The following is a 27991-nucleotide window of genomic DNA, read 5'->3' on the forward strand; positions in this document are numbered from 1 at the left end:
TTCAGAAAATGTGAAAAGTGACTCTGAAGCCAGAACTTAAAGTCAATTTTGTACACCAATTCTTCTCCTCCCTCCCATGTGAAGTCAATTTTGGCGTATACTCCACTATATATGTATTGTACTCATAAAAGACTATAGCTGCCTGCAACAGCACAAAAGCTTGACAAATTCCCTTCTGGGCTCCCATTGATTTCTCCGCAATATTTTTTTTGACGCGAATTTCTCCGCAATATTAATTAATCGATTAATGGAAGCCTAACAAAACGAGTAATATGTATTTTCGGTCAAACAATCCACGCTCCACTCAAATCAACTCCATCACACACCGCTGCTATATATGCAACCTGCACCTGCTGCCTTGCACTCATCACAAACAAGAACCAACTCGATCTCATCATCAACCCACATCAAACATTCCACACAACATATAGTTCGTGTCTCTCTGCTTCACCACACATTTCATCGATCGCAATGGCGTCTCAGGCCATCCAGAGCCACCGCGCCGGTGCAGAGATCGTCAATGGAGATGCCATCTGCAGGAAGAAGTCCATTGAGCTGCTGGAAGAACTTGGCCTCCCCAAGGGCCTCCTGCCATTGGAGGACATCGAGGAGTTCGGCTACAACCGGGACACTGGATTCATGTGGCTGCTGCAGAGGAAGAAGATCGAGCACACCTTCAAGAAGATCAAGCAGACCGTCTCCTACGCCGGCGAGGTCACGGCGTTCGTCGAGAAGGGGAAGCTGAAGAAGATCGCCGGCGTGAAGACCAAGGAGCTGATGCTCTGGCTCAGCGTCGTCGAGGTCTACGTCACCGATGCCTCGCCGGAGAAGGTCACCTTCAAGACGGGAACCGGGCTGTCTGATACCTTCGACGCCACTGCATTTGCTCTTGGGGAGTAGAAGTTGACGCGTAATATTGGGGGTCTATGACTGAATTCTGGTTAAGTTGCCTCAATTATTTGTTCATGAAAGTCGAGACATGTAAGCTTTATTTTCGCTTTTATATGAAAAGAAATTTTATGGTTATTGAGGAAGTATCTCGAGATACTTAAATTTTTAGAGCAAAGTATATGGACGGTCTTTAAACTTATAGGGGTGTGTCATCTAGGTCTCTAAACTCTTAAAATGCATATCCAAATCCTAGAACTATGATTCATAGGGAGGGAAGAAGACGATAGTGTATCTTCTTTTCTTTTCTTTTTCTTCTCCTTCTCTTTTTTTCTTTCTTCTCCTTTCTCTGTGACCCGAGCAGAAGAAAGGAACAAAAAAAAAAGAAGAATGTGAAGAAAACAAAAATGAAATGGAAAAGAAAAAAAAACAAAAGAAAAGGACATGTCACGTCCACGTGGCATGCCACATCAGCGCCGAGTAGGATCCTAGAGAGGCTGCGTTGATTTGAGACCTAGATGATACACTTAGACAAGTTTTGGGACCTAAATCTGTATTTTGAGAGTTAGGGGATCTAGATGACATAACTTTTCAAGTTTAAGGACCGCCTATGCATTTTACTCTAAACTAGTATGGTGGCCCGCGCAATATCATCATTATATTTTCTCTCATATAATAGCATATATGTTTTCTCATTATATTATTTAAATATATTAAAATGACAACATAATTTTAAATTTATCAAAAACTTTATGAAACTACTAATGTGTAATATTCATATTGTATTTTATATACGTGTTAGTTATTAATTATTTTTAATATCAAATTTTAGTTATTTGTAAATTATATAGACTCTAGACTCGTCTTTTAATATTTCTTTTTTTTAATTCCGAATTTTCTATAAATTGTATTTCTATATAGACTCTAGGCTCTTCTTCCAATATTATATATTTTTACTTCTAATATTATATATTTTTACTTCTGAATTTTTATTTTTTCTAATTGTATTTCTATGTGGACTCTAAACTCATCTTTCAATATTCTTTAATTTTTAATTTTGAATTTAAGTTACTTTCAAATTGTATTCCTATATTGACTTTAAACTCTTCTTCCCATGTTTTTCTTAATTTCGAATTTTAGTTATTTGTAAATTGTATTTTTATACGGACTCTAAACTCTACTTTTAATTTTATTATGTTTATTCCGAATTTTAGTTAGTTTAAAATTCCTATATGGACTCTATACTCTACTTCTAATGTTCCTTATTTTTTTAGTCCCGAATTTCTATTTTTTCTTAATTGTATTTCTATATGGACTCTATACTCCACTTCTAATCTTCCTTATTTTTAATTCCGAATTTCTATTATTTCCTAATTATATTTCTATATGGACTCTAGTCTCCTCTTCTAATATTCCTTATTTTTTAAATCCGAATTTCAGCTATTTCTAAATTGTATTTCTATATGGACTCTATACTCCTCTTCTAATATTCCTTATTTTTTAATTCCGAATTTCAATTATTTCCTAATTGTATTTCTATACTCTACTTCTAATAATCTTTATTTTTTAATTCCAAATTTCAACTATTTCCTAATTGTATTTCTATATGGACTCTATACTCTACATCTAATATTCCTTTATTTTTAATTCTGAATTTTAGTTATTCCTAATTGTATTTCTATATGGACTCTAGTCTCCTCTTCTAATATTCCTTATTTTTTAATTCCGAATTTCAACTATTAAATTGTGTTTCTATATGGACTCTGGTCTCCTCTTCTAATATTCCTTATTTTTTAATTCTGAATTTCAGCTATTTCTAAATTGTATTTCTTTATGGACTCTGATTTTTCTTTTTCTCCGATTAATATGAGAATTTCTAAGCCATGAGAGCAAACGTGGAGGTTACTTTTTTATTCCTTTAATAATATAATAGATTTTGTACTAAAAGTTTTGGTACCGCTGCCTCTACCATGGAGGCAGTGGCAGCTGCTACCACTATCGCCTTCTTCCCTTCCTGCCAATAAAAGTTGAAAAATAAATTATGATGGAAAAAAAATCCTAAAATCAATTTAAATTTAAGGTTGAAAATTTAAATTTTGGCTAATAAATATAAGCATAAATGAAAAGATGAGACTACTATGCATTACGTGAATACTATTCTACAAACGAGAAACATGAATACTACATGACAGCCAATGCTCGCAAGCCAAGCCAACTCTGGCTTTGTTCATGGACGAGGCTTGGGCTTGACTCGTTTGCTGCTCATGAACCCGGTTCTTTTCCACCCATAGAGGTTGCATAGGTAGAATGGATGTGAAAAAATAATAATAATTGTTTTTAATTATCTTTATAAATGCTTAGTTGATACTATCTCTGTTTCATATTATAAGACGTTTTGACTTTTCTTTGTCAAAATTCTTTAGATTTGATCAAATTTATAGAAAATTTAACATATACAATGTCAAATTGGCTTCATTAGATGTAACATTGAATATATATTTTCACGAAACCTTAGGTCACGACCTTCGCTGGGCTCTTGCCGGCAGCCGAAGTACCCTTCCTCGACGTGGCACCAGCTATAGCAGCTAGGGTCTTTGCCCCCTCTAGGTCTTTCTGGCGAAGGGGTGACGAGCTGAAGGCCGCGCCAGTTTCCGGATGATCCGGACTTGGGGTGTATCCTGGCGAATAGTTCTCACCCTCCGTATCCTCTTCGGCCGCTTCCTCCACCTCCTCCTCCTCACCCCTCTCGTCCTCCTCTTCCTCGTCGTTCGCGCCCGATTCAGCGGGTGAAGGGGCGGTGGATCTGGTTGCTCAGCGGGTTTTGCTTCGGCCCCCTGACACGGTTTTCGCAACACCTCTCTTACACTTCTTCGACGACTCGGCTCCATCGATGATCGTGACAACCTTGATCGGGTTCGCCCGAGCGGGAGGCTCGCTGTCGAAAACACGGTTCGCGCGGCCGCTAGTTTGTCACGAGAGCAACATACTGTACTCTCGTGCGGTTAGCTCGCCAATAATGTTATTCGCCTCTGTCAGCTACCACACTGTCCAAGCCGAACAAAGATGAAAAAGGTATGTCTAGCATCAATCGGGTTGCGAAGATGAAAAGGCGCGAATGATGGCGAAGTAATAATAAAAAATGCACAGAACGAAGAAGAGAAACTTACGATTAGCGCTTGCAGGCAAGACGAGATAGGGGAGGCCATAGACTTCCTCGTTCACACTAAGCTAAACACCCCACTCTCGGGACAGAGGGCATATGCGAAACATGTAGTATTCTTCAACAAGATCGTGGGTGCTTAGCCGGAGGGCGGTCTTGCGAAGAAGTATGAGCCTCGACTCCAGCATGCCTTCCACCTCCACGTTCGGTTTCAATTCGATGGAGATGGCACGGTGATGGCAGCGCAAGGCCTCCGCCCGTTCGGAACCGACCACATATGGAATGTTGTGGTAGAACCACTTTTGCATCCAGTGGTGATGCCACTTGGGCATGGAAGCATGGAAGCATGGATGCCACTTGCATCCGTTCCGGTCGAAGAATGAAGTTGACACTGCCGAAGACCGTCTTCTTCGGCCCAGCAGCCGTCTGCACTATTTTGGAAAGGATGGTAGCAGTGAAGATGGCGTCGAACGACTCCGCGGTTGGGGTGAAGCCAGCGGTATGACATGCCTAGTCGAACACTGCAATCCGTGCCAGGGCGGAAGGGCTCAGCTAGGGAAGCTTGATCTTGTAAAGTTGGAGGACATCGAGAAGGAAATCATCGCATGGGAAGCGAAGCCTAGTGTCGAAGAACGTGGAGAAGACCAACGTTCGCCCATTGCCCGGAGTTGGAACTAGAGCTTCGCCCGACACGAAGCCCTACCCTTCGGCGACGACTCCGGAGGCCACCAAGGAGGCAGGACCCGACTCCTTGATGCGAGATTTGCCAAGGAAGTAGGAGAGATCTTCGCCAAGGCGACCTGGATCAGGCCCGGTAGCGGCGGCCTTAGCAGGCTTACGCGCTGCCATCGGTAGCAGGGCGAAAGGTTGCAAGTGGCAAAAGGGTGCGGGGGCGAAGGAACACGCGCGACAGCCGAACGAGGAAGAGAGGTCGCTAAGAGCGGGGGAGTTGAAATGAGAATGACTGCGGTAAGAATGAAAGCGACCCGGGAGGGGGGGTGGATATATAACCCCGAAGACGCAATGGTTTGGCTACCGGCCAATAGCGGCCAAACACGTGGTGCCCTTAAAGGGAGGCAGTAGTAACTTCCTCTTCTAGATGGGCCAAACAGTAAAAGGCCACAAAAACAGTGCAATACGGCCCAAAACTAATCTAAATAAAGAAGGGGGAGGCAAAGAGAAGGAGTCTGTCCAAGCATCCAAATCGACTCAACTCCGAACGAGTTACTAATTCAAATAAGGGTGCGAAATCAAGTAGAGTAGAAAGAAACATAAAAAATGAAAAATATATAATAATAAGTTTTAAGGCTTTGTTGGTTAAGAGAGGTTTTAGTAGGAACATCGGCCGAAAGGGTGCGCCTCATTGCCATACCATATGTTTGCACTGTCTCGGCCGAAGCTCCCTACTCACCCTTACCCGTGAGGAGCTTGTTGGAGGCATGTCATGAGGGCCTTCCGGCTGAACCTACCGAAACCATCAAATCGGCAAGACGCCAATTGGGTCCAGGAGGTTCGCCTTAAGCGAAGCTTCAAGGCGAAGCCAAAGGACGAAGTCAAGAGGGTTCACCACCAAGCGAAGCCTTAAGGCGTAGCATGAAGGGTTCGCCCCATGGAAGACTGGCTTCGCTAGGAAGCCCATCAAACTAGCGTGGCCCATGAAGGCCATTTGCCTCTTATGGGCCAGGCCAAGGACCCACCTAGGGCCCCATAATTAGAATAGACATTGTATGCCCTTACTGGTGTCCCTATTCAAAGGGTATGCATGTAAATTCCCCTGTACACACTAAACTCTAGAGGGTATGAGCGTGTACTAAGACTATAAATAGCCCCTAAGGGCCATGTAATGGGGTGATCCCTAAAATTTTTTATCAATTAATACAATGTTTTACTTTCCAATCATTCCACTAAGAGAACCACGTCCTTCAACGTGAAGCTATTGTCATTTCGACAACAACTATAGTATCACATAAGTTAATCATGGATTAATTAGGCTCAATAGATTCGTCTCGTGAATTAGCATAAGGTTATGGAATGGGTTTTGTTATTAGTCTACGTTTAATACTTCTAATTAGTGTCCCAACATCCGATGCGACATGGACTAAAATTAGTCCATGTGATCCAAACACCACCTTAACCAAATACAACTCACTCTGCCACGCAACAAGTCTTATCAACTCAAGGACGCATGATGACCAGCTTAATTTCCATCATCATCACCATCATATCTCGCTCTCATCTCAGCGCTAAGTCTTTCCAATCTATGGTGCAGCATACTATGATACATTTCTGTGTTATCGCCTTCATAGTATGCTGACAACAACAGCCCAAGACATATCACATTAAATATTGCTACAAGAACAACCTCAATTTTTGCGCTAATTGGCCTATTACCGCATTCATTGATCCTCCTAGCTGCCAGCCTGTACATAAGGGAAGTAAAAAAAGACAGCGTTGGTTAGCTTACCAAAATACCTAATCATTTCAAATAATGTTTAAACAAGTATGGAGTTAGGAGTACAATAATGCTAAGTGTATTCTATCTACTATTGGTACTAATTACCGTACAACATACAATACATTCTATCTACAATAATGCACTAGCTAGCTAGTATCCATAGGAGAATATATAATACAATAATATATAGTACAAGGTATAATAAGCATTCTAAATCAAGATATATAGACATACTAATAATACTATACATTCTCAAAGTTCAGGTAGATCTTTATGGCTAAGAAAGTAACAATAACGAACATGACCATAACCAGCTGGATTTTAAAATAGCAAATATATTATTGCATTGAATACACGAACTATAGTGTTACATCTAATCCTTACCAACCTTGATGATTCCATAAGCTAGCACCACTGTTACCATTCCTTTCTGCCGAGAGGAACCTCTTCTACCCTGCTCACTTCATACCCTCGGTACCTTTTAGATATGACACGCTAGCCCCGCAACAAGCGCTCTTGTCAATATTAAGGACAACACATAATCATAGCAAAATCATTTACTAAACTCAAATGTTAGATGAAAACAAGATCATGGAACCATCATATCATCTACGCATCAAAAGTCTATCTTAACAGCTGACCTTGCTGACTTGATTGGATAACTATACGAGGAAGTGCTGCTCAAAATTTTAGTTCTGAGAAGTATGATCGGATAACTAAACTTAACGATAGGATAATAGGAGCCCAAGATGGAAATGTGTTTCTTTCTTTAATGTTACATCACAATTGGAAATGTATTAGCCTAACATATAAAAAAAAGAGGGCAGAAGTGCAATACGCTTGCCAAGTCGATCAATAAAAAAACTCATTCCAAGAAGAGATGAAGAAAGCTCCCAAATTGGTGTCGCCATATGTAGCACTTGAAGGTTATGTGGTCTTATGGAAAAATCGAGTAGTGAGCATAAGGTAAAGCTACTCAGAAGGTACCCTCAAACTCAAACCCCTATAATCCACTTTGAAAAAGCTTAAGCGAGAAAGAAGATCTTTACACGAAGAAGTCTTTTCCATTATCAAACCAATCACGCAATTTATAGCCATGGTTAGGCTAAGGGAAAACACATCCTGAGTTGCCAGGTTTCCATTCTAGTACTTGGGATGAAGTGAATAAAACATCATATTACTACTATTACTAACTAATCAATTTTCTTTCTGCTCGGGCGACTGGCTAGGCCCCACCATGTGTCCTGCCCCCACCTGCCACGTGTCTCCACAAAAAATATTTCGTCTAGTGTACTCATAATATTTCAATATGTATAGATCTAATGTTGCAGTGAATTGAAACATTCTTTTGCAACAAATCACCCACATATTTTGGAAACCCTCTATTAATTTTTTGTTCCACAAAAAATGTTTTACCTAGTATACTCATAATGTTTCACTATATATGGATCAAATGTTGCAGTGAACTGAAACATTCTTTCGCTATTTGCGGAAACATTGTTTTTATATAAGGTGAAACAACGCCTGATTTAAACGATTGAAACATTTTCGATCTACTTAGTGAAACAATTCCGATATACTTGGTGGAACAGTGTGCAACATTTAAAAATAATTCAATAATAAGCTAATTTTTTTGGTTGGAATATATCCATGTGTGGTCTTGTTTTAAAGATTTAATTGCAATGAATTTAATGGTGCAATCGGATCATGATTTGGATAAATAATTTAAGAGAAAAAATAGTTTAAAGTAGTTTGCACGCACGCGTCATGTTGACGTCATGCTGAAGTAAAATAAAATGGGAAAACGAATTCATTGCACACAAATTTCAATGGAAAAACACCCATATCAGTACTTCAATAGGAAGTTGGAAATTTGTGTGTGTTACGGGGAGGGTCTCGTCATACTGTTTCATCGTATGAATGGTAAGACCTTTTTTTCTTATATATGTGAATGAAGGGGTAAAGAGAGCTGTTGGTTATGTTTACCCATATGGCTTTTAAGTGGGTCTAAGGATAAGTTTGAACTAAAATAAAATTTGAAGTACTTATATGGACAGATTGAAATGTCAAGGGCCATACCGAGCCTTAGAACTTGAAGGACCACTTTGGCTATTCACCCATATCCAAAATTAGGGTGTGTTTAGATCCAGGGGCGTAAAGTTTTGGCATGTCACATCGGGTATTATATAAGGTGTCACATAGGGTGTTGGGGCACTAATAAAAAAACTAATTACAGAACCCGTCAGTAAACCGCGAGACGAATTTATTAAGCCTAATTAATCCGTTATTAGCAAATGTTTACTGTAGCACCACATTGTCAAATCATGGAGCAATTAGGCTTAAAAGATTCATTTTGCAAATTAGTCGCAATCTGTGCTATTAATTATTTTTTTAGTCTATATTTAATATTTCATACAGGTGTTCAAACGTTCGATGTAATGGGGTGTAAAATTTTGGGGTGGGATCTAAGCACCCCCTTATGTTGGAAGTTTCCTAGGGGAACCATTTTTTAGTTTTTAGGAAGCTAATTTTAATTAATCTTTTGGAGGGATGAAAATTTTTACATCTCAAATTCTGTTTAGCATTCTCATAACCAAAACTTTGGGATGTTGTCGGTGATGCTATAATGCAAAGATGCACATTCTAGAGAATTTTTTTAGATAAACCGTGATACGAGGATGGCGGAACGACTCCATTTGCCCCCTTTGTCGCAGGAACCAGGAAACAACCCTCCACCTACTAGCAGGATGCAAATACATGAAAAGAATCTGGACGGCACTAGCGGAATGAACAGCATGTGGCCAGCTTAGGCCAACCCATTGGCAAAACGCCTCAATGCTGCTTGAGTGGTGGGAGGCTACTGTAAATACCAAAGTTGTGTCCAAGAAAACGTGACGGACCCTTATATTGCTAGTGGTCTAGGAGATATGGAAAGGAAGGAATCGTAGAACCTTCCAACAAAAGTAGCTCCCGGCAACTAGCCTTCTAGCCAATATCAAGGATGAATAAAAAAAACATGGGTTCTGGCAGGCGCAGAAATCCTCGGCAACTGGCTAACTTTATAGATAGTTTGGTACAAAGGTACTGAGCTTGTACACTTTTTCTCTCTTTCCTTGGACCTGTATAGTTTACTCCTTATATTTTCAATGAAATTGGCGGCTCGCCGATTTGTTAAAAAGATATAATGTACATTTTTTAAAATAATTTTGTTATTAAATAATGGTAATAGATTTGATCACAACGCAGTGTACATGGCACTGCTGATTACTCGAGTTTAATGCATGAAACAACAAAAGTTACCATCTTTCTTTGACACGGACATTAACCATAAACTTTTGGCATCATTTCGAACAATGCAAGCAAATTAATTCTAAGTCCTTACTCCCCAAGTGCAAACGCAGCAGCGTCAAAGGTCTTGCAGATTCCGGCGCCACTCTTGAAGGTGACCTTCTCCGGCGACGCCTCGGCGGCGTACACCTCGACGATGCTGAGCCAGAGCATCAGCTCCTTGGTCTTCACGCCAGTGATCTTCTTCAGCTTCCCCTTCTCGACGAACGCCGTGACCTCACCGGCGTACGACACGTTCTGCTTGATCTTCTTGAAGACGTGCTCGATCTTCTTCTTCCTCTGCACCATCCAGATGAACCCGGTGTCCCGGTTGTAGCCGAACTCCTCGATGTCCTCCAATGGCAGGAGCCCCATGGGGAGGCCGAGCTCTCCCAGAAGCTCGATGGACATCTTCCTGCAGATATCATCGCCGTTGACGATCTCCGCGCCGGCGCGGTGGCTCTCGATCTGTGACGCCATTCGAGCAGTAGTTTCAGAGAAAATTAGAAGAGAAGTTTTTGGTTTGGAAATATGTTGTGTTTGTTTGTGCAAATGGGTTGAGAGATTGCTGCGATGGAGGATGAGATGTGGGGTTCTGTTTATATAGAGTTTCTCAAGTATCATGTTAATTTGCTTGTTCATTGTGATGAAGATCTGTCCAGGCTGCAGATGTTGCGAGATCCCCCCATGATACTGAGATTTAGTGTATCCCATAGTGTGATGATATTGAAGAAACCCGTGTTCTTTATTATAAAACTCAGTCATTATCCTAGAGTGTTGTCGTCACGTCGTGCATTAATCAATATAAGCAAGTATAAACATGTATCATCAACTATTGTTATTGTATCAGTGAGTATCATCCAAAGTGCCGTTGTGTATCGTTGAAGGTATCCTGAAGATTTCAACAGATTGAGACGAAAATCTCAAAGACTCGAATTCAAAAGTTAATTTGCACGTGTGCACGATCGATCTGAGGGTTCAAGTTCTCAGCTGTTGCAGTCAATTCTATTGCTGCTGGAGCTGGACTGAACTGTGAATGGTAAGCTGCAGTCTGTAGCTTTGCAAATGTTGATTGATGTTCAGTAATTCACTTGTCGGAACAAACCTACCTGCCTGCCTGCCTGCAGGCTGCTGGTAGCTCAATTTCACAGGCCACTTGAAACACATGAAACACATCTCTGTCGCTTGCAAAATCCCAACAAAATTTCAGCATTCCATCCAACACATGGGAATTAAAATTAGCCGATATGTTTTTTTTTTCGCCGGGCCGAATTCGCCGATATGTTAGAGCCCAGTGTCCAATTCCGATCCATGCGAGGTCGTTGCAGCAGATGAAGACGGAGACCGTGACGTCAGGGAGGCCTAGAGGAGGACGTGGCGGAGTCCACGATGCGGCCTGGTTTTGTTGCAACAGAAACGGTCAAGCATATGTTGGCGGTCAAGTTTGAGGAAAATCTGACTTGTAGGAACTCCAGATACCTTCAGCATTGAGACCTTCTATTCCAGAACTGCTCAGGAAATATGCAGGCTATATCTCGGTTAATATGTCCATTGCTGCGATCATGACAAGATTCCATCGTTTTGATGCACTCTGTTCTGCAGTGTTGCGGTAAATTTGCGTTTCTTCAAGAGTAGTTCTCAGTTGCTGCATCACTTCGGTGCATACAGTAAGGGCTGAGCCTGAAACTGTACAATATCTGCTACCCTCTGCTCTGCGATGTTGCTTGCTGATCAGGAATTTCTTCTTTTGTCATGACACTGATTTGGTCCAGCACCTTCGCCTTCATGCTCATTTCCTCGCTGATGGTGCCCGGCAACCGGCAATATCTGAAGGATAAGCAATACGTCAAGATGCAAATACACATGGTTTGCCATAGTTACAAGAGACTGAAAAAAGCTTGCAGGTTGCTACAGCCTACAGAGTGGCAGGAAAGCATAAAACAAATCATCGAGCGAATGTGCCATATCCATTCAATGTTTTCAGAAAAGCTACTATAGGAACAAAAGATAGTGCAGAAAACTCATAACATTGGCAGTTTCAGTCAGCAATAGAAGGCAAGCTGAAGTATAATGAGGTTCAATCTTGCTCCGCTGTAGTATAATATAGTGATTCAAAATATCAGATGACAAGCTGAAGCCATGCAGTTCCTCATGGCAGGCTTGCCTCTGCTATATATCTAAGAACATTCAATCATACCTTGATGAGTCATGCAGTCAAATCTCTTCTTAGAATAACACAGCCGAAACCCCAGTTCCATTAACTGAACAGCAGTTTAAAAGGCAGCAACTTCAGTCAGATCTCATAGTTTTTGTGTTCACGATTTGTCAAGTTATTATTCAGCTTACCAATTACTACTTGGTCAACCAGGTACAACCAAAAAAAAAGAACTGTAATTTTAATGTTTTCACAGCCTGAACTACACTAGAGTCAACCACTCAATCTTATGATTACTCAGTAGCGCAAGAGCGATTCAATATATCAGTTCCAATTAGGCTTCCCAATCATGGATTGAATATTATCTTAAATAAGAAGAAATGTCAACCTAAAAAACAGATCATGGGTAGAGATCATAAGCAGTTAAATGAGAACAAACTGTTCATTGTGTGACTCATCCTTTTTCACTTGCATTACAAACTGGATAAAACATCTTAACTGACCTTTGAACACGATCGCATACTTCATCTCCCCATCCGGAAGGATAAAAAAAGAACCCAACACAACTTGATCATAAAGTTCAGAGAAGATAATTTAAACTACAAGTTGAAAATCATTCCTAGTTACTGACAATGTGCACTAGTCTACAAAGCTTACGATTTTTTTTCGCCGGGAAGGCCGAAGGAGGCCATCCAAATGTATTAAGAAGGAGTAAAAGTTACAAGAAAAAACATCACAATGCACCAAGGTGCATGACCTCACACCACGCGCTACCACCCAAGCACAAACCGCTGACGGTGAAGCCTAGCAACAAACGACCCCCGCTAAGCGTGGCCGAACGCTGCTAGGCCTACGGCAACACCACAGAGACAAAGACTCCGAAACGAAGCCACCACGGTGGTCACGACATCCAGGATGCCGCCATCGCCCATCTAAAAAAGATGTGGTTTTCACCCAGAGAAGCTCATCGAGAAAGGAAGAAGGTAACCCTCGACAACGCCCTAAGGAGGTTATGACGCCCGAAGACGTAGCCGCTGCTGGCCCAGTGAATCACCGGACTAGGCTTTCGCCTGGGACCCTACAACCTTGCCTGTAGATCGCCGTCCACTAACTCAGAACCACCACACAGACAAATGGCAACACGTAGCTTCCACCACACCGCACCGACGCCCCTCCGTCGGCCGACTTCATTGAACCACACCGCACTGAGCCCCTCCGGCAGCCGACATCAACCACCGCCCCTGAGAGCTGGCCCAGGACCCCTCCGTTCCACCACCCGCCGGCCTCCTCGCCAGCTTTGGACGAAAGGAGAACCCGGGACTAGATGGCATTGCTTTGGCAGTCTGAGCTTCCCCCGCTGACGAGCTGCTGCCTCAATCCAACCTAGAAACTCCCCACAGAGAAGGGGAGGAGTTCTAGGAAGGGCGAGGGTGCCGACCGGCAACGGAGAAGACGACCCACCGCCGCCAGCTCCCTTTACACTGCCATCTGGACTTGCGCCGACGCCAAAGACGCTACTGCTGCTCCGGCTCCGGCGCAACCCACCGGCGCCCCCGTCGCCCGGCCGCCGCGCCCCATCTGGCCGCGCCGCACAGCCCACCCGGCTGAGGAGGGCACCGCGGCGACACCCTGGCTGCCCGGCTGCCGAGGCCTGCCTGCGCCATGGGGGTCGCGGCCGCACTGCCGAGCCACGCCCTGGGCTGCCGTTCGGACGGCCGCACTGCTGAGCCGCGCGAGCCCGGGCTGCCCGGACCGGCCGTGCGCCGAGCTGCCGCCTCCCAGCCGCCGCGCCCGGGCAGTCGCACCGGGCCGGCCATGCTGCCGCCGTCGCTCCCAGCCGCCACCGCGCCCCGGCTGCCGCACCGGACCAACCACGCCGCCCCTGCCGCTGCCGCCGCCCCCCAGCCACCTCACGCCGCCGTCGCGCCAGATCCAGGCGTGGGGTGGTCGGATCCGGCCTTGGAGGCGCCGGATCTGCTGCCTCCCCACACCGCGCCGCCATCGCCACCTCTGGCCGCGGTGGAGGGTCTTCGCCGGCGTCGTCGTCCCGTCCACGTCGCGCCGGGAGGAGTCGCCGGGAGGAAGAACCTCGCCCCGCCTTCCCTGCTCGCTGCCGGCTTTGCCGCCGGCGAGCTCCGGCGGCGGCGAGGCGGTGGGGAGGGAGTGGAGGCGCGGGCGGCTAGGGTTTTTTCGCCCCCCGAGCCACCCGCGCGAGAGCGACGCGAGGAGCACCTACTAGTACTATTAAAGCTTACGATTTTTTAAGTGCCCTGTCCCAATGTTCATTAACCAAGTTGACTAAGGTATTGTGCAAAACAGTTTTTTTTTTTAATACTGGAACAAATGCAGGAATATACTCATATATGTTTGCAAATTGCAATAGAAAAGATTTATATAACAGTACATGGTGATGTAAGATAGTGGCTTTTAAGCCTTTTACATAACAAGATTACAGATTTGCACCATCTCTAGCTTACAGTAGCTGACTAACTCCTTAAGCCTTACTCACCAAGAGCAAAAGCGGCAGCATCGAAGGTATCAGAGAGCCCGGTTCCTGTCTTGAAGGTGACCTTATCCGGCGAGGCATCGGTGACGTAAACCTCGACAACGCTGAGCCAGAGCAGCAGCTCCTTGGTCTTCACGCCGGTGATCTTCTTCAGCTTCCCTTTCTCAGTGAATGCCGTGACCTCGTTGGCATAGGAGACGGTCTGCTTGATCTTCTTGAACGTGTGCTCAATTTTCTTCTTCTTCTGCACCAACCACATGAACCCAGTCCCCCTGTTGTACCCGAACTCCTCGATGTCCTCCAATGGCAGGAGGCCCTTGGGGAGGCCCAGCTCTTCCAGCAGCTCAATGGACTTCTTCCTGCAGATGGCATCTCCATTGACGATCTCCGCACCAGAGCGGTGGCTCCCGATTTGTGATGCCATTGGATATGTGGCTCACACAAAGAAGTTTTGGTTTGGTATTGTGTTGCAAATGGTTTGATGAGAGATTGTTGGTGATGGAAGATGAGATATGGGGTTCTGTTTATATAGAGTTCTCAAGACTTGTCTGCTTGTTCATTCTGATAAAGATATGTGCAGACTGTAGAGGCAAAGGTTATGGACTTTGGATTCCAACTCGTGAAGAACAAAGCTTTGAGTCATGACTCAATGATTCATGGCTCAGTTGAACACCCGCCTTTTCTGACCATGCAGTTGATAACTGCATATTAATTCTATGCACAAAGCCCCTGACCAAGTCCACTAATGGTGTAATGCATACACTTCTTCAATCCCAGCATGCAATATACAATACAGTTATGGATGTATGCTGGTCAGCCAGCCAAGGATGACCCTTTATTTGTTCTGTATTTTTTTTTTTAGCAAGGAGCCAGAGATGGCTTAACTGACCAATTAATTAGCAGTGGTCCGGTCCAATTCGTTGGGCTTATGATCAATACTGGACACTAGTGCCATATGAACGAAGCCAGAGCACAAAAACAAAATCATAACATTGGCAGCTTCAATCAGCAATAAAAGGCAAAGTGCTCTGCAGTCAATGCGATTCGATCTTATTCCTATGTAATTATATAGAATAACCTCGAATAACAAACTCATGACAGGCAGGCTGGTCTCTACTCTATTAAAGCAGGCTGGTCTCTACTCTATTAAAGAACATCAAATCCATACTTTGATGAGTCATCCAGTCAAATTCTTTTTAGAATAACACAGCCTAAAACCCTTAGTTCCATTAACAGAAACAATTAGAACAGTTTGCTTTTACTGAACAGTTACAGCAATTTAAAGCACAAAAAATGCAGTCAAATCTCTCAGGTTTTTGTGTTCATAATTTCTTCAATTTATTATTCAATTTATTTTTACTAAATAAGGTGCTCCAGAAAAAACATGAGCAGTAACCTTTGTATTTTCAGTCTGAACTACAACAGGTAGTAGGGTCAACCACTCAACAATATCACTACTCACCAGAGCAAAAAGCAAAAAACAAATGCTTCAATATATTGGTTCCAAGTGGGCTTCCATATTGAGCATTGCCTCAAATAAGAAGAAATGTAAACCTATAAGATTGAGGGTAACGGTCCTAAGCAGTTAAATGAAATGAAACAAATTGTTCACTGCATGAACCATCCTCTCTCACTTGCATTACAAACTGAAATGAAACACCTCAACCAAGCACGGTCACATACTCTCTTCTTACTTCGATTGCCTATCTGAAATGATAATAAAAAGGAATAACTCTGTAAGATACCAGAAGCATAACGGAAGGGTCTGGATGGGTCACTGTACAGTCTGTACTCCAGCTGGGTGCGACAACCTCCCCCTAGCAAGATCTGAAAATACATAATGTATAAAACTTATAACCATATTATGCTCAACAGTAATACCCAAAATGAGGCATGTAATTTAACACAGTGCTATTTTGGAATGTATAATTCAGAAAAAATAAACAGTATAATAGATCAAGCCATCAAGAAATGCCTAGGCAATTACCAAATTTCAGGAACATTTCATAATATGTTGAACCAATCAAAAAATGATGTAAGAGCAACAGAGTTTTACACTTTTATGTGATATTGAATTTTCATAAATTCAGTGCTCTTCAGTGCAGAGCACATATATGCTAACCCATACTTTTTAAGTTGCTAACTGAAAAATCATGCTTGCTGTCAAATATCCATAATGGCGTAATTTAAGACTTTTTACGCCACCAACTGAAATTACAATAAGGATCTAGACTAGTACCTGAAGTGTAAAAGCTCATGTAGGGAAGGACAGAATAGTAGGGCCTGCTGTCACCAACCTTCTTCACTTGGCCTGATTTGAGCTCAATTGCGAACACGCCGACATCCGATGACACGAAAATGGTTTGTGTGCCTTCTATGAAACCAACCAGATCAAGTGAGACTGAGGGGTTATCCACCGGGATCAGCATTTCCAACTTGATTACCCTGAGTTGTTCCCAATCTGCAATCCCATCATCATCATCCACATACCACGACCACAGCACGAGGCCGCGGGTTTCCATAGTAGCAAATCCCAGTCCACCATCCTCCGCTGTCATCAGGGTTCCCCCTTGGTAATCATCCCACAATGGCGGCTCAATCTCCCAAAGCTCATGGCTGCCAATGTCATACCCCAGAATTCTAATGCCATTCTCACAGATGAAGAAGAGCATGTCTTCGACAAGGAGGCTGGGCAACATCTCGACATAGGAATCGAACACGATTGAGGCCTTGGAGCTCCACTCTCCAGTCTCCGACGAGTACAAGCACGCCCATGAGTAATGGTACCCGTGCTCTCCACTGCCCACGAAGACGACGAGGAAGGGGCCTTGGTGGCAGTCGAGATGGCGGCAGTCGCGCGCAGCGCATAGCACGGCCCCGGTGCAGAAGGCGTGCGGGTGCGGCGGCACGGGAAATCGATGCTGGTCGCCGGTGATGGGGTCCCAGACCATGAGCTCCATGGGATTGAAGAGGTTGATGAGGACGCGGCCGTGGCGGCAGTCGAGCGCCCACCACCAGTGGGGAGAACCGATGGCCGGTGGGGAGAACGGCGAGGAGGCGGTGGTGGTGGTTGGGACGAAGCGGGGGGCGGAGGAGATCGCCTTGTCGCCGTCAACGTTGTGGAGGAAACCCAGCATGGGAGGTGTTCGATGAAATGCGCGGTAGCGGCGGAGGAAGGCCGGGTCGGTGATGATGCGGCGCCAGGGCTTGCAGACGAGGGAGGCGCGGACGAGGGATGCGGGCTCGTCCGGCGGGATGCGGAGGAGGATCTCGGCGGTGAGGTCGTCGATCAAGTCCGGCAGCGCCGCCATTGCCGGAGCGAGCGAGCGATCGAGGGTTTGGGTGGAGAGGAGGCGGTGAACTCGTCGCGCGCAGGAGGACGCTGACTGGCGGTGGCTTGACGGGAGTCGCTGTCAAGTGGGGCCCGCAAGGCAGTGAGAGTGAGACTCCTTTCGTGTACAATCACAGCTGCGCTCCGGCCAGTTTGAACATGGAATGAATTCAATTCTCCTATATTTTGAAACTGTAATAAAGAACCAGTCGATTTTCGTGAAACCGTTGGGTACTTGGTTTGTGGAAGCCGAACGGTATTAGCTGGTTTTCGTACGGCGATCAAAAGTCATCAGTTTTTACTAGTTTTTGGTTGATTCTCCGTAAATTGGTGGGGAGCAGTTTTTACTTTCAAAACGAAAAGGGAAACCCTGCTACTAATACATATTCACACTGTGGCAAACTGGCAATGGATCAACCCAAAACTTTAACTAACGGAAAAATGAGCAGCCGATTTTTTAATAGATGACTCCCTTAATGTTTGTACATATGTTTAACCTTCATCTTATTTTAAGGTATATGTTTTTTGCGGGGAATTATTTTAAGGTATATGCAATGGCCATTTTTTACTTGGTTTATTTTGAAAAATACTTTAAGCATGTACTACATTTTTTTTCTATATTTTTGCAAAATTATTAAATTAAATGAGATGAAATATCAAATGTATGTCAAAAGACCAATAGATGAACACGGTAGAACCTGCTCGCAAAGTTCAGAGGACGAACAAAACACAGTTATAAGCACGGCACAGCTGGCACCTTAAACTCGAGCCATTTTATCAGTTTAAACTGCAAGTTGAAACCCACTCCAAGTTAGTCATAATATGCATGTTAGTCTCTGCATATCTTTTTCTTTTTGGGAAAGGAAACCTATTGAATCGAAAGCTTACAATTTTGTAAGTGCCCTGTTCCAGTGTTCCTTAATCAACTTGACTTGTGTTGTCTTGTGCAAAACAATTGTTTCTCAGAACAGGAACAAATACAGGAATATACTCGTTCAAAAAAAAAAAACAGTACAGGGATATACCCATGTATGTTTGTAATAGTACAAAAGATATAACAGTACATGGTGATGTAAGATAGTGGCTTCAAGCCATTTTTACATAGTAATTAAGATTAAGAACTTGCAGTCTTGCATCATTTCTAGCTTATTATAGTAGCTAACTGACTCCTTAAGCTTACTCTCCAAGCGCGAAAGCGGCAGCATCGAAGGTGTCAGAGAGCCCGGTTCCCGTCTTGAAGGTGACCTTCTCCGGCGAGGTCTCGGCGATGTAGACCTCGACGACGCTGAGCCAGAGCATCAGCTCCTTGGTCTTCACGCCGGCGATCTTCTTCAGCTTCCCCTTCTCGACGAACGCCGTGACCTCGCCGGCGTAGGAGACGGTCTGCTTGATCTTCTTGAAGGTGTGCTCGATCTTCTTCTTCCTCTGCACCAGCCACATGAACCCAGTGTCCCGGTTGTAGCCGAACTCCTCGATGTCCTCCAATGGCAGGAGGCCCTTGGGGAGGCCCAGCTCTTCCAGCAGCTCAATGGACTTGTTCCTGCAGATGGCATCTCCACTGACGATCTCCGCGCCGGAGCGGTGGCTCTCAATTTGAGATGCCATTGGATATGTAGTTTGGGGCCAAAAAAAATGTTTTGGTTTGGAAATGTGTTTTGTGCAAATGTGTTGGTGAGAGATTGTTGGTGATGGAAGATGAGATAGTGAGTTCTGTTTATATAGAGTTCTCAATTGAACACCAGCCTTTTCTGACCATGCAGTTGATAACTGCAAATTATAATTCTGAAGCACAAAATCCCTGACCAAGTCCACTAATTATGTAGTGCATACACTTCTTCAGCATCACAGCATGCACTATACAACCAGCCAAGGATGACTGTTATTCATTCAGTTATTTATTTTTGGGAGGAACCAGGGATGACTTATCTGACCAATTAATTAGCACTGGTCTGGTCCAATTCATTTGGTTCATGATCAGTACTAGACACTAGTGCCATATCACCTAGCACCACCAATTCAATGTTTCCAGAAATAGCCATAGGATGATAGGAACAAAAGGCAGATCACAAAATCAAAATCATAATATTGGCAGCTTCAATCAGCAATAGAAGGCATCTTACTCCTATGTAATTATATGGAGCTCGAATGACAAACTAATGCCATGGAGTTCCTCATGGCAGGCAGGCTAGTCTCTACTCTCTTTAAGAACATCAAATTCATACAGCCAAATACATTTTAGAATAATATCAAAATCAATCAGCAATATAAGGCAAAGAGCTCTGCTGTCAATGCAATTCAATCTTACTCCTATATAATTATATTGAGTGATCTCAAAAGACAAATTAATGCCATGAAGTTCCTCATGGCAGGCAGGTTAGTGTCTACTCTATTTAGGAACATCAAGTTCATGCCTTGATGAGTCATGCTGCCCAATCCTTTTCAGAATGATATGGCCTAGAACCCCAGTTCTATTAACTGAAACTTCTACAAAAGTTTAAATAACAGAAAATGCAGTCAAATCTCACAGATTTTTATATTCACGATTTCTTCAAGTTATTATTCAGTTTATTTTTTACTAAACCATGTGCTCCCCAAAATAAAATGAACACTAAGTCAGTAACCTCTGTATTTTCACAGTCTGAACTACTATAGGGTAGTAGGGTCAACCACTCAAACCTTGTCACTACTCAGCTGAGCAAGGAGCCAATAACAAAGGATTCAATATATCGGTTCAAAGTGGGGCTTCCAAATCATGGATTGAGTATTACCTCAGATAAGAAGAAATGTAAACTTCAAAGATATATATGCATGGCAACGATCATAAGCAGTTAAATGAGAAGAAACAAACGTTCACTGTGTGAGCCATCTTTTCTCAGTTGCATTACAAACTGAAATCAAACATCTTAACTGAGCACGGTCACATAGTACTCTCTTCTTACTTTAACTCCCCATCTTAAAAGATAATAAGAGGACTATCTCTGTAAGATACCAGAAGCTTAATGGATGGGTCACTGCACTTCAGTCTTCAGCTGGTTCCTCCGGCCTCCATATAGCAATATCTGAAAATACACAACTATAAAACTTATAACCATGAAATAGCTCAACATCAACATCCAAATGAGGCATGCAATTTTGGAGGTAGTGCAGTCCTGTTTTGGAATGTATACTTAAGAAAAATAGTAGAATTAGAATAATTCATCAAGATATGCCTAAGCAATCCAGCTAATTTCAGGTCCTCAGGAACATTTCGTAACATGTCGAACCAAACAAAAAACAAGGTAAGAGCAACAGAATTTAATACTTTATATGTGACATTGAATTTTTATAAACTCAATGTTGTTGAGCACAGAGCACATATATGGCAACCCATACTTTTTAAGTCGCTATAACTGAAAACTAAAGCTTACAGTCAAATATCCATAATGGCGTAATTTTATACTTTTACGCTGCTAACTGAAATAATGCATGGTCCGATTTAAGGGAGGCTGTACAGGATCTAGGCTAGTACCTGAAGTGTAAAAGCTCATGTAGGGGACGACGGTATAGTAGCCCTCCTTACACAGCTTCTTCACTTGGCCTGATTTGAGCTCAATTGTGAACACACCAATCTCTGATGAGATGAAAATGGTATGCACGCGTTCGGCGAAACCGGCCAGTTCCCACGACAACGACGGGTTACCCACTGGATTCAGAAAGTCCAACCCAATTACCCAGGATTTTTTCCATTCCTCAATGCCATCATCACCCACATACCGCGACCACAGTAGGATGCTGCAATCTTCCACAGTAGCAAATCCCAGCCCACCATATCCTGATTCCATGAGGATGCCAACCTCATGCCCCAATGGCGGCGGGTCGATCTCCGAGAGCTCATGCCTGCCAATGTCATACCCCAGAATCCTCTTGCCACGCTCACATCTGAAGTAGAGCGTGTCTTGGACGAGGAGGCCGGGCAACATCTCAACATAGGAATCGAACGCAATGGAGGCCTGCGAGCTCCACTCTCCAGTCTCCGACGAGTACACGCACGCCCATGAGTGGTCATCCTCTCCTGTGCCCACGAAGACGACGAGGTAGGGGCCTCCATGGCAGTCAACATGGCGGCAGCCGCGTGTAGCGCACAGCACGGCCCCAGTGCAGTAGAAGTCCAGGTACGGGGGCTGAGGGAAGATGCGGTGGTCGCCGGTGGTTGGGTCCCAGACCATGAGGTCGATGGGATTGAAGAGTTGGAGGAGGAGGCGGCCATGGCGGCAATCGAGCGCCCACCAGTAGGTGGGGAACTCGATGCTCGGTGGAGGGAAATCGGGGTAGAATGGAGAGGGGGAGGTGGTGGCGACGAAGCGGGGGATGTAGGAGCTGTTGCTGCTGTGGTCAACGTTGTGGATGAAGCCGAGCATGGGAGGTGTTCGGTGGAATGCGCGGTAGCGGCGGAGGAAGGCGGGGTCGGTGAGGAGTTGATGCCAGCGCTTGCAGACGAGGGAGGCGCGGACGAGGAACGCGGGATCGTCGGGCGGGATGCGGAGGAGGATCTCGTAGGTCATGTCGTCCATCAACTCCGGCGCCGACGCCGCCATGCTCGCCGTCGCCGTCGCCGGAGGCCGGAGCGAGGGTTTGGGAATTTGGAGTTGGGGTGGGGTCGAGAGGAAGGAAGGCGGTGGTGGACAAGACAACCGTCTCGAGTGGGGCCCACGAGTCGATGAGAGTCGTGTACAATCACAGCTGCTCATAATATGCTCAATTTTATTTTTTATTTTTTTTGCATGGATAATATGCTCATATCAGTTTGAGTACAAGGGTCCTTTGTTTTTTTTTTTTTTTTTTTTTGCACCTCGAACTCTGGCACCCAAAAGAATTTTCAACAATTTAAACAGCAATGACAATGTGCACGTTAGTCCTTAGTCACTGTTATTTTTTCTTTTCTCTTTATGATGAAAGGGAACAAATATATATAGGACTATACTCGAATGTTTGTAATACAAAAGAGATAATAGTAAGTACATGGTGACCTAAGATAGTGGCTTTAATCCTTTTACACAGTTGAGATTATGGTCTTTCATAATTTCTACTCCCCGAGAGCAAAAGCAGTGGCATCGAAGGTATCAGAGAGCCCGGTTCCAGTCTTGAAGGTGACCTTCTCCGGCGAGGCCTCGGCGACGTACACCTCGACGACGCTGAGCCAGAGCAGCAGCTCCTTGGTCTTCACGCCGGTGATCTTCTTCAGCTTCCCCTTCTCGACGAACGCCGTGACCTCGCCGGCGTAGGAAACGGTCTGCTTGATCTTCTTGAAGGTGTGCTCGATCTTCTTCTTCCTCTGCACCATCCACATGAATCCAGTGTCCCTGTTGTAGCCGAACTCCTCGATGTCCTCCAATGGCAGGAGGCCCTTGGGGAGGCCAAGTTCTTCCAGCAGCTCAATGGACTTCTTCCTGCAGATGGCATCTCCATTGACGATCTCCGCGCTGGCACGGTGGCTCTCAATTTGAGATGCCATTGGGTATGTGGTTTCAGGTGAAGAAGTTTTAGTTTGAAATTTGGGTTGTGTGCAAATGGGTTGTGAGATTGTTGTGATGGAAGATGAGATGTGGGGTTCTGTTTATATAGAATTGTGAAAGTTTGTTCATTCTGACAAGATTTGTTCAGACTGTAGAGGCAAAGATTATGGACTTTGGATTTCAAGTCGTGAAGAACAAAGCCTCGAGTCATGCCACAACTGTACCCCAGCCTTTTCTGACCATACCATGCATATTCACTCTGACGCAGCACAAAGTTCCTGACCAAGTCCATCCACTGATGAGTACTACACACTTCAGCATCTCAGCAAGCAATGTTACACAGCACGGTTATGGATGTACGCTGGGCAGCCAGCTCAGAGATGACTTATCTGACCAATTAGCATTGGTCCGGTCCAATTCGCTGGGCTCATGATCTAGCTTGAATACTACTTCCCGTTCTTCGAAAACAAGCTAACATCCAAGTTTCACACACTTTCATACAACTTCAGTCCATGTAATTTTGCACAGTACAGGTTCGTAAAGTATGCTCACTTTACAAGTACCAACTAATACAATTTCAAGAGAGAAATTTTACAAACCTGCTAAGCCTAAGATGAATGCACAAGCGAGTCAAAGTAATGCAAATGAATAGCTGTAATTACAAGATTTGGCTCTATTCTGATCACTTCCAATATTCTTGAAGTCTACCACCTTTAGTTCCATGTAAGCTTTTGATTCTCTCCTGGGAGAGCTCTCATCTTCCCTTGCGAACTCTGAATTTCTTGCTCTTCAACTCTTAACTTTCTGTCTTGAAAGAAGATGCACGGCACATACAAAGCGAGGCACTGACCCATCATGTGGCTGATCACTTCTTCTTGTTACACTTGTTCGCCTCGAAGTATCGCCCGCAAGTTACTGCATCAGGAGGGATGATGCCTCCTTCCTGTCAATCACCATCGCATAAACAGATCAGATGCGCCTATGGCCATTCCACCATGGCTGTCCATTGAAAGTCAACTGGTACAAGAGCACATAGTAAACACTAGTATTAGAATGAACACGTATATTTTACACTACCAGCTAAACAGAAAATTACATTGCAATAAGTTCAGCTTTCACCCGGCGAAAATAAGTTCAGCTTTCCAACCCTCCCATCTAGAATACTTGACCCAGGAATTCTCACTACTACTACGATAGTTCAAATTACTTCCCAGATTTCAGCTTTAGAACTACCCACACACTATGTTGACACGCCTACATCATAGTAAAAAACGATGCTAAACCAACTGATGTAACATCAAAGAATTCATTGCGTGGGTCAAGCCGCTTACTGTTCCATGCCTTGATCCTCTTGACTGCCAGCCTACATAAGGGAAATTAAAAAAAAAAAGGAGACACCACTGCTAACTTAGCAATACATATTGAGATAAATAATGCATGTGTGTTCAATCTGAAATGATGTTCAGAGTTCAGACATACAAGATTGTTGATCCCCATAGTATTCTACTACTAGTGATTATAACTGGCATAGCTTTAGCTAAAAAAAGAATAACATAGACTGTAGTGCTCAAACTAAACAACTTGAGTACATATTATTTCAAGTTTTTTTTGTGTGTTCAGCGATGTGAAAAACAATTTAAAGGGTTAACACAGCATCCGCATTGGATTGACTACAATGAATTGTTCTGCAACACCCCATCCTTACTCACCTTGTGAATTCCTAAAGCTTAAGAGTCATTAGCTTTGCCTTCTGTCGTGAGGAACTTTCTCTTGCAGCCCACCTCATGCCCTCAGTTCCTTTAGAGATGCCAGTGAACACTGCATGCCTTGCAGCAAGCACTTCGGTCAGTATCAAGAGCAAAACATAATTATAGCATCAGAATCAAAGGCAAAGCATAATTATAGCAAACAGGTAAGTTTTTCATGCACTAATGAACTTCATTGCCAGATGAAATAGATATTGTGGAACATCCATTTAGTAAGGTTCATCAGTTTAAGTTTACTAGCTCAATATTAATTTAACTAATCCGAGCCAGAGGAAGGCAACAAAACTAAGTTATGATCACAATTCACAAAGGCAGATATAGAAATCCTGCATACAACAAAAGGTTGAGCTTGGAGGAAAACAAAGCTGCCATGCCACCAAAAGGACTGCAAGTGACCTGTCATCATCAAGTTAATTTACAAACACCGTATGCAAATTCATAAACCTCATCCTTAAATAAAACGAACACCTACCCAAATCTGTGTCAAAAAAAAAAAACACACCTACCCAAATTCAGCCTAAAAAAATGCAGGGAGTCAGGTGCCCTATTTGCATATGGTCATATACACTAGTGCGCCACACTGTGGCTTAGGAATAATCAATACGTCAAGAGACTGACGCACATGGTTTGCGATAGGCTACAGGAGACCAAAAAAAAAAAACTATGTAGTTTGTTAAAGCATTAAGCAAACATCAAGTGAATGTGCTATATGCCTATTTCCACTCAATTGTTTTCAGAAAAAGCTACAGGAACAAAAAGAGATAAAAAAAAGACAAGTGCAAAACCACAACATTGACAGCTTTCAATCTGCTGTATTTTACTTCAAATGACAAACTAAAGGCATGGAGTTCCTCATGGCAGGCTTGTTGGTACTATACTTAAGAACATTGAATGATGAGTCATACAGTCAAATCCTTTTTAGAATAACATGGCCAAAAATCCCAGCTCCATTTAACTGAAGCTATTACAGCAGTTTAAATGTAGTCAAATCTCCCGGTTTCGAAGTCTGGACTACACAGAGTCAACCACTTAAATTTATCACTACTCACTAGGGCACATGCAAAAATGGAATATTCAATATATCAGTTCCAAGAGGGCTTCCCAGTCATGGATTGAGTATTGTCTCAAATAAGAAGAAATGTAAACCTGAAAGATAGATCCTGGGTAACGATAATAAGCAGTTAAACGAGAAGAAACAAGTTGCGTGAGTCATCCTTTCTCACTTGCATTACAAACTGAAATCAAACATTTTCATTGCGCACGATCACATACTTTCTTCTTACTTCCACTCCCCACCAAAAAGGATAAAAGAAAAAAAGAGGACTTAAAGTTCAAAGGACTAGCTCTGTAAGGTAGAAGCAGCTCAATGGATCGGTCTGAATGGATCACTGCATTCCAGCTGGCTGCGCTAACCTCTTCCTAGCAAGATCTGAAAATATGCAAAGAATAGAACTCATAACCATATATAATAGCTCAACATGAACACCCAAATAAGGCATGCAATACTTTTTGGGGAAGTATAAATGTATAATAGATCAAGTCATCAAGATATGCCTAGGCAATTTAGCTAATTTCAGGAACATTTCGTAACATGTACTAGAACCAAACAAAAAATTGGGTAAGAACAACAGAGATCTATGTGATATGTGACATTGAATTTTGATATATATATAAACACTGTTCTGAAGCACAGGGCATATATGTGGTAACCCATACTTTTTAAGCCACTAACTCAAACAATGCCTAGTCTGAATTTTTGAAATTTCAACTAAGGCAAGCTGTACAAGATCTAGGCTATTACCTGAAGTGTAGAAGCTCATGTAGGGAATGACGGCATAGTAGGGCCTGCTCTCACCAACCTTCTTCACTTGGCCTGATTTGAGCTCAATTGCAAACAAGTCAACATCTGTCAACATGAAAATTATATCTGTGCCTTCTGCGAAACCAACCAGACCACCTGAGTAAAAGAAGTTAGGGATCAGCATGTCCAACTCAATTATCCTGGATTGTTCCCATTCCTCAATGCCATCATAACACACATACTGCGACCACAGTACGAGGCCGCAAGCTTCCACAGTAGCAAATCCCAGCCCACCATATTCTGATTCTATGAGGATGCCACCATCATGCCCCAATGGTGGGTCGACCTCTGAAAGCTCATGCTTGCCAATGTCATATCCCAGAATTTTCGTGCCATACTCACAGTAGAAGTAGAGTGTGTTTTCGGCGAGGACGCTGGGCAACATCTCAACATAGGAATCGAGCACAATGGAGGCCTGCGAGCTCCACTCTCCAGTCTCCGACGAGTATACACACGCCCATGAGTGATCATGCCTTCCTGTGCCCACGAAGACGACGAGGAAGGGGCCTTGGTGACAGTCCAGATGGTGGCAGTCGCTTGCAGCGCATAGCACGGCGCCAGTGCAGTAGGCGTGCGGGTGCGGGGGCAGAGGAAACGATGCTGGTCGCCGGTGATGGGGTCCCAGACCATGAGTTCCATGGGATTGAAGAGGTGGGAGAGGACCCGGCCGTGGCGGCAGTCGAGCGCCCACCACCAGTTGGGGGGATCGATGGCCGGTGGGGAGAATGGCGACGCGGCGGTAGTGGGGACGAAGCGGGGGACGGAGGAGATCGCCTTGTTGCCGTCAACGTTGTGGAGGAAGCCGAGCACGGGAGGTGTTCGGTGGAATGCGCGGTAGCGGCGGAGGAAGGCGGGGTCGGTGAGGATGCGACGCCAGGGCTTGCGGACGAGGGAGGCGTGGACGAGGTGCGCGGGTTCATCCGGCGGGATGCGGAGGAGGATCTCGGCGGCGATGTCGTCGATCAACTCCGGCGCCGACGCCATGCGGGAGGACGCGGCTCGCTCGCCGTCGCCGGAGCGAGGGTTTGGGTGGGAGAGGAGGAGGTGGAC

At 44.1% G+C, this 27991-nt stretch overlaps 7 protein-coding genes and 1 pseudogene across 10 annotated transcripts; 1 reads left to right on the top strand and 7 right to left on the bottom strand.

Moving 5' to 3' along the window:
• Positions 1-380: 380 nt before the first annotated feature.
• Positions 381-1026, top strand: LOC127780102 (uncharacterized). The gene has a single exon (XM_052307053.1). The coding sequence runs from the start codon at positions 472-474 to the stop codon at positions 898-900; it is 429 nt and encodes a 142-aa protein (XP_052163013.1). The 5' UTR covers positions 381-471; the 3' UTR covers positions 901-1026.
• An 8715-nt stretch (positions 1027-9741) lies between these two features.
• On the bottom strand, positions 9742-10381 carry LOC127780706 (uncharacterized). The gene has a single exon (XM_052307660.1). The coding sequence runs from the start codon at positions 10308-10310 to the stop codon at positions 9882-9884; it is 429 nt and encodes a 142-aa protein (XP_052163620.1). The 5' UTR covers positions 10311-10381; the 3' UTR covers positions 9742-9881.
• A 969-nt stretch (positions 10382-11350) lies between these two features.
• LOC127778940 (uncharacterized) lies at positions 11351-17958 on the bottom strand. 3 transcript variants are annotated; one of them, XM_052305592.1, is made up of 3 exons: positions 16789-17958; positions 16237-16318; positions 11351-11657 (listed from the first exon to the last, which is right to left on the bottom strand). In XM_052305592.1, exons 1-3 carry the CDS (start codon positions 17800-17802, stop codon positions 11620-11622), a joined length of 1134 nt encoding a protein of 377 aa, XP_052161552.1. In that variant the 5' UTR covers positions 17803-17958; the 3' UTR covers positions 11351-11619. The 3 variants fall into 3 exon arrangements, with proteins under 3 accessions (XP_052161552.1, XP_052161553.1, XP_052161551.1); XM_052305593.1 differs by having other exon boundaries at positions 16731-17958; XM_052305591.1 differs by lacking the exon at positions 11351-11657 and having other exon boundaries at positions 15821-16318.
• On the bottom strand, positions 14337-15179 carry LOC127778941 (uncharacterized). The gene has a single exon (XM_052305594.1). It carries the CDS (start codon positions 14913-14915, stop codon positions 14487-14489), a length of 429 nt encoding a protein of 142 aa, XP_052161554.1. The 5' UTR covers positions 14916-15179; the 3' UTR covers positions 14337-14486.
• Positions 17959-18759: 801 nt separating the features above from the next.
• LOC127780130 (uncharacterized) lies at positions 18760-19497 on the bottom strand. Its single transcript, XM_052307092.1, has one exon. It carries the CDS (start codon positions 19425-19427, stop codon positions 18999-19001), a length of 429 nt encoding a protein of 142 aa, XP_052163052.1. The 5' UTR covers positions 19428-19497; the 3' UTR covers positions 18760-18998.
• A 1068-nt stretch (positions 19498-20565) lies between these two features.
• On the bottom strand, positions 20566-22627 carry LOC127779865 (uncharacterized). Of its 2 annotated transcripts, none has more exons than XM_052306788.1 (2): positions 21331-22627; positions 20566-20881 (listed from the first exon to the last, which is right to left on the bottom strand). In XM_052306788.1, exons 1-2 carry the CDS (start codon positions 22547-22549, stop codon positions 20841-20843), a joined length of 1260 nt encoding a protein of 419 aa, XP_052162748.1. In that variant the 5' UTR covers positions 22550-22627; the 3' UTR covers positions 20566-20840. The 2 variants fall into 2 exon arrangements, with proteins under 2 accessions (XP_052162748.1, XP_052162746.1); XM_052306786.1 differs by having other exon boundaries at positions 20566-20895.
• Positions 22628-22718: 91 nt separating this feature from the next.
• On the bottom strand, positions 22719-23368 carry LOC127780527 (uncharacterized). Its single transcript, XM_052307446.1, has one exon. It carries the CDS (start codon positions 23311-23313, stop codon positions 22885-22887), a length of 429 nt encoding a protein of 142 aa, XP_052163406.1. The 5' UTR covers positions 23314-23368; the 3' UTR covers positions 22719-22884.
• Positions 23369-26280: 2912 nt separating this feature from the next.
• Positions 26281-27989, bottom strand: LOC127778798 (uncharacterized; annotated as a pseudogene).
• Positions 27990-27991: the final 2 nt, after the last annotated feature.

Source organism: Oryza glaberrima, chromosome 7 (assembly GCF_000147395.1).
Source record: "Oryza glaberrima chromosome 7, OglaRS2, whole genome shotgun sequence".
Classification (NCBI taxonomy): Eukaryota; Viridiplantae; Streptophyta; class Magnoliopsida; order Poales; family Poaceae; genus Oryza; species Oryza glaberrima.

Excerpts from the sequence above, each read along its gene's own strand:
- LOC127780102 (XM_052307053.1), top strand. The coding sequence starts at position 472 with ATGGCGTCTCAGGCCATCCAGAGCCACCGCGCCGGTGCAGAGATCGTC.
- LOC127780706 (XM_052307660.1), bottom strand. The coding sequence starts at position 10,310 with ATGGCGTCACAGATCGAGAGCCACCGCGCCGGCGCGGAGATCGTCAAC.
- LOC127778941 (XM_052305594.1), bottom strand. The coding sequence starts at position 14,915 with ATGGCATCACAAATCGGGAGCCACCGCTCTGGTGCGGAGATCGTCAAT.
- LOC127778940 (XM_052305591.1), bottom strand. The coding sequence starts at position 17,802 with ATGGCGGCGCTGCCGGACTTGATCGACGACCTCACCGCCGAGATCCTC. Across the intron at positions 16,319-16,788 it reads AATCAGGCCAAGTGAAGAAG|ATCTTGCTAGGGGGAGGTTG; the intron begins GTTGGTGACAGC and ends ATGTATTTTCAG.
- LOC127780130 (XM_052307092.1), bottom strand. The coding sequence starts at position 19,427 with ATGGCATCTCAAATTGAGAGCCACCGCTCCGGCGCGGAGATCGTCAGT.
- LOC127779865 (XM_052306786.1), bottom strand. The coding sequence starts at position 22,549 with ATGAGCAGCTGTGATTGTACACGACTCTCATCGACTCGTGGGCCCCAC. Across the intron at positions 20,896-21,330 it reads CATGAGCTTTTACACTTCAG|TTGTGTATTTTCAGATATTG; the intron begins GTACTAGCCTAG and ends TAAGTTTTATAG.
- LOC127780527 (XM_052307446.1), bottom strand. The coding sequence starts at position 23,313 with ATGGCATCTCAAATTGAGAGCCACCGTGCCAGCGCGGAGATCGTCAAT.